This window comes from Colias croceus, chromosome 3 (genome assembly GCF_905220415.1).
Source record: "Colias croceus chromosome 3, ilColCroc2.1".
Taxonomy (NCBI): Eukaryota; Metazoa; Arthropoda; class Insecta; order Lepidoptera; family Pieridae; genus Colias; species Colias croceus.
Genome location: NC_059539.1, coordinates 10,648,978 through 10,659,955, shown reverse-complemented (window position 1 = coordinate 10,659,955; position 10,978 = coordinate 10,648,978). Strand labels below are relative to the sequence as shown.

The 10,978-nt window shown below is 35.4% G+C and overlaps 1 protein-coding gene across 1 annotated transcript; it reads right to left on the bottom strand.

Annotated features, from left to right (window-relative positions):
* On the bottom strand, window positions 1–8,319 carry LOC123706026 (calphotin-like). The gene is made up of 5 exons (XM_045655150.1): window positions 8,217–8,319; window positions 7,278–8,056; window positions 3,850–3,886; window positions 3,223–3,665; window positions 1–286 (listed from the first exon to the last, which is right to left on the bottom strand). The coding sequence occupies exons 1-5, from the start codon at window positions 8,226–8,228 to the stop codon at window positions 1–3; spliced, it is 1,557 nt and encodes a 518-aa protein (XP_045511106.1). The 5' UTR covers window positions 8,229–8,319.
* Between the last annotated feature and the right edge of the window lie 2,659 nt (window positions 8,320–10,978).

Genomic DNA, 10,978 nt, shown 5'->3' with positions numbered 1-10,978 from the left:
TTAGTAGCTGTAATTGACTGGGAATGTGCCGTAGGTGTTGTAGTAGGGAGAATAAGCCTGGGAGTAAACACTGGGAGCCAAGTAGGATCTGCTGTATACAGCGGGGGCGGTGTATGAGCGGGCAGCGACCAGAGGAGCAGACGCGACGACGGTAGATGGAGTGTAGGAGCGGGCGTATGTCACGGGCGCGACCACGGAGGGAGCGACGTAGGAGCGGGTATATGTCACGGGCGTGACTACGGAGGGAGCTGCGTAGGAGCGGGCGGCGACAACCGCGGGAGCAGCAGCACCAACCACGCCACCGACTGCTGGCTCCTTGCGTACGACAGCGTTGAAGCCGTTGACATCGTCAGCGGTGTAGTCGACGATGCGCTTGGTGCCGTCGGGCTCGATGAGGGAGTACTGGCCACGGACGACGCCGTTTACGCGGCTCTCCACTTGGTTCTTGTAGTCGCCGGTGTTGGGGTCAGCTACGCCGTATTCGAAGCTGGACGCTTCGTTGTCAGCGGGCACCGCTGAGCCGTGGGCCACGGCCAAAGCGCAGAGAAGGGCGACGATCTAAAGAAAATGTCTTAATTATTACTTGTTCTTTTCAGTCCTTACCAATGTAAGCAGCTGTTCATAACACAATACATACTTTTTTTTCTTGGTTAGTTTAACTATAATCATTTTTTTTAATCTGTGCAATTCAGATCAATTTATCTCACCTTAGCTGCCATGTTTGATGTCTCAGATGATGTCTTTGACTGATACTAAATCGACCCAGTTCCGTAGTTTATATATCAAACTAAGATGTTCATAAGTGGTTGGTCTTTACAAAAATAGTACTCGTTAATGTCCATTAAAATCCGGACTTACAAGGCCAATAAATTTAATAAAATACTCTAAAATAATTTAGTGTCGCGAGTACCTTATTTGTGAAGGACAATATAGTTATTTAAATTTATTATTAATATATTATATGCAAATATTTTTAGCGTGGACTAGGATGATAAATAATTATTATTCAATAGTCTTGAATTATTTTGCAACATGGCAACTTGAGTTCAATAAACTTTTTTAAACAGAAGCAATTTATGAGATTGATTGGACATAGGACCAATTTTGAAATTCTCCATAGATTATATACACTATACACTATGTCTATCTATATACCTAGGTATATTTTTTGCTGCATCATGTAGATTTTTTTGGGTGGAGTGTCCTAATTAGAACATAGTTAACGTCATGTCCTAAGAAAAAACAGTAATTAAAATGTGTGAATATTCATAATACATAGGTACATAATGATGATGATGTAGCGCGAATTAAAGCTCTTAATATCTTTGACAGTTATGTTGCATCTTGGAAGCAAAGATAATAATTTTATTGAAAAACATAATAAGCTGTATCAGCGGAAAACAATAGAATATTATTAATTATTATAAATAAATAACAATATAAGACATTTACACAAATTATAATTAAAACATTTGTAGTTACTTACACACCTTCTTTTTGGATAAAAAAAAACTTGTATAACTATTATATAATAATAAATAAAAATAATTTGAAGAGTTTTAACAACCGGATCGTCATAAAGTTTTATTGACGGCTAAGTTTCATTAAAAGAGCATACGGAAATCTTCAATTAAAATAAATAATTGATCTAACGCGCCATTACTTTGTATACGCCCATGTAATATGTAATTTAAAACATGCTATATCGTTACATTACAGAATTATCATATAAATATGTCGATCATTCATAACTATTTGTAGCCTGCGGCTTTCCTTTAATAATTTAGGCTTAAATCTTTTTAATTTCGTTCATTGTTTTTGCTACTTCGACGTGGTTTATCTTCTCCCAACTCTGTGTGCAAAAATTCTTATTTGTGAGTTTAATTTTAGTAAGACGAACTTGATAAAGTAACTTCTTCACCCGGGATAATTTTAGATCAATATGTCTTGTATAAAGGTATTTTTTATGATGTAATATTTTATTTAAATGATGAAGTTGTTCCGATATTACATTCATATAAGGATAATAAAACACAATGCGCAGTTTTTCTTGAATATATCTAATTCAATTTATCTGCCCGATTCAACACTCGTGTGACTACGCTATCGTTATACATGTATATAGAGATTTTGAAATTAGGGGGTATTTCACCCTGAATATTTTAGGGCAGAAGCAAAGTAGATATTGATTTTAGGTATATTTTTCTCTAGATATTTTTATATTTCCAAAGACCAAAGTTTCTGTATATAGTTGAATCTTTGAAGATTGCTCGTCATAGGATTACAAATTGAAGCAGACTCTTATTTTTACTACTTCAAGTGAAAAATATAGCGATTCAGGATAGACTAGATTACCCTCACAACTTGCACTTGCACATGTAGGTAGATACTTAATGCTGAAAATTTGTCCTTTAAAATACTTATTACAAAGCGAATGATGCTAGATTGATATTTTTATTCGAAAATGATAAACCTAACTATATTTTTCACATAAAGAGATATAAGAGTTGTATGTTTTTATTATAAAGGAAAATTTGAATGTCACACTGATAATTTGGGGTGAGATTTATTTTAAGTAAGTATTTGTACCTTAACTGGTCTAAAACTGCTAGATTGCTTGAGCAGAAAGTACTGATTTTATTACTTATTCAACAACAATTACTACGATTCACTTAGCAGCGCTTTTTAATCGTCAAAATCATAATTTATTACCGGTTTGGATAGCAGTATCTACAGAGAAGAATCGCCAAAGAACTCCTGAGTTGCTCAAAAAAAGATTATATTATAACATAACACTACATATTTTAGTGTCCTGTGGTGCTAAAGCGACAACTTTCTTTGTATTACAATCACCATCTTCTATAAACTCAATAGTTGTACAGTACCTAGGCACCCCCAAATAAATCATTTAATTTTTTTTTAATTGGGGCGAAATTAAAAAATACTTTTTAATAGGTACCTAGGTACCTACTAACAGGATTCAGGCATTTTATTATACGTATAATATTGGTTTTATTAAGGTTTTCAAAATTATTGATGTGAAGTTATAGACGTTTTAAGTTAAATTCAATTTTATTTACAGATCAGACATAAAAATATCAACATTATTTACAGTAAGTTCGTTTCTATTTTAACATTTAGTAGTAAGTGACTGGGACTCCGTTGTAGGTGTTGTAATAGGGGGAGTATGTCTGGGAGTACACGTTGGGAGCCAAGTAGGATCTGCTGTATACAGTGGGGGCGGCGTATGAGCGGGCAGCGACCAGAGGAGCAGAGGTAGCGTACACGGGCGACGTGACGACGGTAGATGGAGTGTAGGAGCGGGCGTACGTCACGGGCGCGACCACGGAGGGAGTGGCGTAGGAGCGGGCGGCGACAACCGCGGGAGCAGCGGCACCAACGACGCCACTGACTGCTGGCTCCTTGCGTACAACAGCGTTGAAGCCGTTGACATCGTCAGCGGTGTAGTCGACGATGCGTTTGGTGCCGTCGGGCTCGATGAGGGAGTACTGGCCGCGGACGACGCCGTTTACGCGGCTCTCCACTTGGTTCTTGTAGTCGCCAGTGTTGGGATCAGCCACGCCGTATTCGAAGCTGGACGCTTCGTTGTCAGCTGGCACCACTGAGCCGTGGGCTACGGCCAAAGCGCAGAGAAGGGCGACGAACTAAAGAAAATGAAATTTTATCATAATCTGAGTCACAACAACAAGCACATATTTTAGCCGTATTTAAATAATGGAGAGCTTTTACAAATCATTTCTAAATTTGAATTAAAGTAACAATAGGCATTATCTAATTATTATTCCTTTAACTAAAATCCTTGCTGAATATTTGTATGAATTTTGTTACCTTAGCTGCCATGGTGATTATGTCTATTTGACTGATACTAATTTTACATTCTGAGTAGCTTTTATACTAAATTTAAAGTGTCGTCATATGTGGTTGATCTTTAAAAAATCGTACTAACTAATGTTCGTAAAATACGGAAACACAAGGCCATGAATCTGGAAAATAAAGTACTCATAAAGAAAACATTATCATAAAAATCTAAGTAATAATTATTGGAGCAATGTTAGCAGACGTTATTTATGGTTGATAGATCACACGCCTTTTTCATTCCCAGCCTTTATTATAAAGCAATAATGTATGCAAAGTCCATGTAAATTTATGTGAATGTTATTATAATTTCTCTTAATAAAATGGATTATAAACAGTCACGTGCTAAAAATAGGTTTTTTCTTTTAGGTATAATATGTTTATTTTTGTATTGTATTCTAAATTTAGCACAACTTTTAGAATAACGTTTTTAATAATTGTTCCTTTATAGGAAATTTAAGTAATGAAGGGTTAATAGAATGTTAATGGTTTTGGTATGTATGTGTTATTAAAGGACAGTTGTTTCGTTTAAAATAAAGTAGGTTCATATTATATTAAGAAAATATTTGCATTTTCACAAATTTTAAGCTATAACTACCTACATAACTATTTTACATAAACACAACTTTATTTTTCTGAATGTAAAACGTGGTCGGAAGAAAAGAAAAATTCAAGATGTTTCTTTATTGCATTGCATTTTGCAACTAGTTATTCTGTAAACAAAAAGATTTAGATATTATCTAGATACAGCCTACATGGCATATGATAACATTTTTTAAGTATTATAATTTGAAGTTTAATTCATTGCTATCAAAAGGATAGCTATTCAATCGTAAAATTGTGACTCCTAAGTCCTAGTTGATTTAAACTAAAAAATCAAACAGGCGGAGTCACGTGAAAACGCTAATGCATTTCAAAAAGTACCAAGAGTTCATTATAATAAATGCTCCATTTATATGTAATGTAGGAGTGGATTATTGTTTTGATGTAATGCTATTCCGTATCTAGTCACCAAGAATGACCGGATAGTTAGCGTGTTAGATAGGACATTTCCCTTTACGGACAGTTAGTCATACTGTATGCCTACGCAAATCTGATACACGTGAAATGTATATAACTAGCTGTTCGCCCCGGCTCTGTCTAGCTGCGCTTCGCGGTTTCACCCGCGTGTTTCCGCTCTTGCTCGTCTTAGCGTGATGATACCCTAGCCTAGCCTTTTCGATGAATGGGCTATCTAACACCTGAGATTATCGCGTTCAAACAAACAACTCTTCAGCTTTATTATTTATAATATTAGTATAGATCATCATGATGCCAGAAAATGCTTTTTAAAGAATAGAAAAAAATCGATCACGAGGTGGGATTCGAACCCGCTTCTTTCCACCAATCCGGGGCGGACGCCTGACCACTTCGGCCATTCTCTCTTTTATGTTTCTAAGCGTTGATATTTTTTTTTATTTTCTCCCTCTATTGGAACCTTCCTTGTTCGCCGAACCTACTTTAAGAAAAATACGGGGACAATAAAAACTTTTCGCGGCGTTGTCGTGCTTTGAACTAAGCAACACAATATGTAGTGAATAATTTTTATAAATATTCATTATGTAATTGATATAACCATAATAATATATAAAGGAATATATTAGCAAGTGTCGAAGGAAACGGTGAAGGTCTTAGGAAATGATTTTATGAATCATTTAGATAAACCAGTTGTCCTTTTAAATATCACTGTTGATACTTTTTGCGGGCGTTTTATATCTATTGGTTACGCATTTTCGCATTCTTTATTTGTAAACATTTTATATCTAGTAATAGATACTTTGTCGCTTCTTTGTCGTTAATTTATGAATTAAATGATCATAATATTTCATTATCCTATTGAAGTGAAACTTCTTTAGGCGCGTTGAGAGCTAAATTTCAATTCACGTCATGGCAGTACTGTCACGTCATGGAGTCAGGCGACGATTTTGGTATCTTTAAATCTTGGCAAGGAAGTTTCACTCCTGACATGTGTCTTCGGCACACGCGCTCTTTTTTAAATTATTAAGTTGAATACAAGTGATAACTGCGTTAAAAACAACCGACTTTAAACTTGCACTTGCAAAATTTACAAATACCTACAGACAAAAATGCTCATAAAATAAAAACTACTGGGCCTATCCGAATTTTTATGGGACCAATTCGACACCATCCCGCATCGAACAAAAAAAGAATCACGTAAATCGGTTCAGAAACCTCGGAGTAATCGGTGTACATACATAAAAAAAAAAAATATATACCGGCCGAATTGATAACCACCTCCTTTTTTTTGAAGTCGGTTAAAAAATAGTCACAGATTGTAGTTTTGTAAAGCTTTTGCAGGGTTTTCTTTAATTAGGTATGCTTTAATCGCATTAACATACAATGATCGTCAGGTACCAAGAGGAATTTGACATTCTCACTATAAAGAATCTCGAGAGCAAAATTAAATATTACCTATTATGTAGAGACTGACCACGATATGATAACACGAAAATAAATATAAAATAGGTAACAAAAATGTCTGTTTTTAAGTCATAGAAATTACATAGTATTCTAAACCAAAAAAAAATTAAATTATAATTTAATGAAAATACATTTTTATGAATTGAAAATACAAGGCCATAGTATATTTTATCTGTTTGTACGCCTAATGAATTTAATGCAAACCTAATGCTTATTTCCAGTAACAATATAAATTAGAAACATATTAAGCGAAATCATTATAAATATTGAATAAAAAAATCCATGCGTATGTACTATGTACCTATCCATATGTAGGTACTAGGAACCTTCTATAAACCATAAATTGTATTTATAAAATAAAAATGATTTTTTTTGTTTTTTATCACTTTATGCCGTTTATCTTATCGATTGTGTTTTTTTTTGAGATATTCTAGTATTTATTTTGCAAGGCAGAATTTCTAGATTTTTTTATTAAAACATGTTTGTTATCATTATCTAGTATTGATTGGTAGTATTAGTTTTCCTCATGCGACCAGTAGTGACGTCGATGCGATTAAGTGATGTCGAATTGTTGTAAAATTTCAGCTCTCTTCATAATTCATATAGGCTATAGTTCGACATTAATTATTCAAAGTACTTTGCCAATATTACAAGAACTTTATAACTATGTACATAATATTATATTTGCATTCGAAATAGCTCAGAAAGATTTAGATTTAATAACGCTATAATTATTTCTCTTTCAATAAATGCGAATGTGTATTCAATTATTATGTATATTTATTTTGTGGCAGTGGGTTAAAAAAACTCAGTTTATCTTTAACATTTAAATTTATTCATATGCATATGTACAATAATCTATTTACATATAACACGTCGGTACATTTGGTTTATTAAATAGCCTTCAAGTTACAGTTTACCAGTAGGTTGAGTAGTATGGAGAAGCATACCGGGCGTACGCGCTAGGGGCAAAGAGAGAGTGACCAGTGCTGTAAAGAGCGGGGGCAGCGTAGGAACGGGCAATCACAGGGGCACCGGCGTAAGAGCTGAACACTGGGCCAGATGAAGAATAAGAAGAAGAATGAGAGACAGCTGGAACAGACGCAGCGTACGTACTGAATACTGGGGCAGAAGCGGCGTATGTGCGAGCAAAAACTGGGGCAGATGAAGCATACGAGTATGCGGGAGCGGCAGCGTAATATGAAGGAGCGGCGAATGAGCTAGTTGCTACCAGAGACGGAGCTGATGCTGCGTAAAAAGTAGGGGCAGCAACAGCCTTGGTGGCAACAACGGCGGGAGCTGACGCAACTACGGCTGGGGCGGACGCTACTACGGGAGCGCTGGCAACGACAGGTGCAGCGTATGTGCGGGCGGCAACAACAGCAGGAGCAACGGCGGGAGCAACGACAGCGGGAGCAGCAGCAACAGACGCAATCACTGCGGGGTCCTTGCGTACAACCGCGTTGAAACCGTTCACATCATCAGCGCTGTAGTCAACGGTGCGCTTGGTACCGTCAGCGTCGAGCAAGGAGTATTGGCCTTGAACAACGCCTCCAGAACGGGTCTCCACTTGGCTCTTGAAGTCACCAGTGTAGGGGTCCGCCACATCGTACGCGAAGCTTGTGTAGTCGGTGTCTACTTTCGCTACTGGTACTACTGAGGCATGGGCCAGAGCCACCAGAGCGGTAAGAACTACAACCTGAAAGCAAAATAAAGACTTACATTATTATCAAAATTCTGGAATAAATCCGAGGTTAGCACTGACACAAATAACGAGTTCACTTTATGCCGTTTAATGAATCGACTATCAATGAGATGTAGAATAATTTCAAGTTATAATTTAAATAGTTGTCACACACCTTAGCTGCCATTGCTGCTTGTTCAAGAGAATCTTGTCAAGTGAATACTGATGATTCTAAGTTGGAGCTTTTATAAGGAGTCGCGGGCGTGGCTAGTGCGTGGTCTTTTGATATTTTAAACCACATGCACAAGTACATGGTAATGTTCGATGTATCCGGAAACGCAAGGCCGTCCGCTGATCTGGAAAGTACAAAGAAATGAATAATTTGTATCAATTAACGTGCCTTTCCCGTGGAATTTACTCATGATTGATGTTTGCTATAGCAGTCCAGCCGTTGACAATTTATGGGTTCAAGTTTTTGTTTGCGTTGGGAATAATTAAATTTTTGAGCTCATGTCCAATTTGAGTCAACGCTATGGGCTAATGGTGGCGATATAATATATGTATGCCATTTCAGCGTAATGTTTTTTATTGTATGCAACATATGAAATTTAAAGGTCTTGTGAGTTGTGAGAAAGCATTTTTGCAATTCATTGGATTGTCCCTACTACAAATTTAGCAAATTTATGGACCATTTTGTGCAGGTTTTTATGAGTTTACAGGCGAGTTACCGCGAAATAAAGTGTGCTTAATGCTTGGGCGAGACACGACATTGTAAGAAAGATTTAGATACGATTGTAAACCAAAATTGTTATTGCTGTATAAGGATTAAGGATTTTTATTATTAGCTATCTATTTGCTACCATCTCACGTACGGTGTCGTGTGGAGACATAATAATGACCGCTGTTTGGTTAAATTATTAAGACTTGTATGCTAATATTATTTCGGTTACATTTGATATTGTATTCATATTTTATCCTATTATTTTGTTCCTATTTGTTCCAGTTTTACCCGACTGTGATTGAAGGAGAATAACGTTTTTTATGAATTTTCCTTTGATGAAACATCTTTTAAGATTTGATTCTTGTAGTTGTTAACAAAAAAAAAAATGAAGGTGCGTACTAGGTAACAATAATTGCAATACACCAACCATAACCAATACAACCACGGGTAACATTTTGTTAAGCATTGCATATAAATTTTTGTCTATTATCTTATGCGTTTATGTATACCTACGTCATACAATTCAATATAGTCAAAAATCTAAGAAAACATTTTTTTACAAAGTACATAAAATTTATACAGCATCGTATTTACATAATTTAAAGCATAATGTTAAAGTATCGAAGAAAGAAGTTATCGGTAAAGGGATTCGGCGCAAGGCCGCCAAGCTTTTATTATGCTGTGTACACACTAGTATCTTTTTATTTGTATTGATATTTTATTTATGTACAATGTAGGTACATATTATAAGGTGAAATTACGTAAAACTAAGCTTGGTAATACTTAATTGTAACGGTTGCATCTGTATTTTTTCTATCCGATACTGAAAGTACAGGAAGTTGTTCCTTTTCAAAATAAAAGACAAATGTTAAATTCAAATGCAAGCAATAATTTGACCCAATTGATTTATTTTCATTCATAATTAATTAATTACTATTTAAATGTTCAAGCAATGATCCTGCTCTATCATGATAGTGTTCATTTAAATTTTTGTCAATAAAAATCTTATTCGATGTTACACCGCGAATGTTAAAAATGCTAATTTTTACGCTAGTGCGTCCACAGCATAAACAAACTTCGTCTGTTACTTTAGGAAGTGTATAATTATGTCAACATGAAACAATCTTGACATGAGATGTTATGCTTCCGGAATTTACAAAGTAATTATTTTCTTATAAAGACTTAATTAATTAATTAAAAAAGATGTATCCATTGAGGGTAAAATGTATATTTTTGATTGTGTTTGATTATTCCACGAATGTGACTTGAATTCGAATCGTGTGATTTCATATTGAAAAATATCGCACATGGGTCGAAAAAAATATCATTTCTTATTGAATAGTATGAGCTTTCGGCCCGCAGATTCACCCGCTTGTCTAAAACTTATTAAATTATAATATACTAAAGCCTTATTCAAAAGCACCTCTTATGCTTAATGGAACATATAGGTATTCTGATAGGTTAAAATACTTAAGCAACTAAATAAATTTTTCATTAAAGCATGTATTACCATGATCAATTAAAATAAACAATACAGTACGTTAACTTTTTCTCAAATTAAAAAATGAATTCGAAAGCTGATAATCTATGCTAATATTAAAAAGCTGAAGAGTTTGTTTGTTTGAACACGCTGATCTCGGGAACAACTGGTCTGATTTGAAAAATTTTTTCGGTGTTAGATAGCTCATTTAACGAGGAAGGCTATAGGGTATATATCATGACGACCAACAGGAGTGGAGCCACGGGGGTGAAACCGCGCGGAACAGCTAGTATAATAACTATAAGATTAGGTTAGTTAAATACATCCACCATGTGATAAATTTAGATACAGGGGTTTAATAATTTACAGCTATCAGCCAATCCATCGTTAATTTCGTAGGAGCTTAATCAAAAGTTTGATTAGCAACATATGAGATAGGAGATTTATCGTGAAACATCCTATTATGCTACAATAATAATCCGGTTATATTATACTAAACCTTATCGTCGTTTTTTTAATAGTTCTTGCATTTTTCGCTGATGCTCCGCTCTTTTTGTCACAACGCGTAAAGTGGTGTTATAATATGGAAGCCTTCCTAAATAGTAAATACTTGCTACCTAATACTATCAGACCTATCCTATGTCCTTTCTCGGGTATCAAAATACCAAATTTCATGCAAATTGGTTCAGTAGTTAAGGCGTGATTGAGTGACAGACAGACAGACAGAGTTACTTTC

Coding starts and splice junctions, on each gene's coding strand:
- LOC123706026 (XM_045655150.1), bottom strand. Junction 3,887..7,277: donor CCATACTACTCAACCTACTG/GTAAACTGTAAC, acceptor ATGTAAAATTAG/TATCAGTCAAATAGACATAA. Junction 287..3,222: donor GCCCCCACTGTATACAGCAG/ATCCTACTTGGC, acceptor CGTGGTTGGTGC/TGCTGCTCCCGCGGTTGTCG.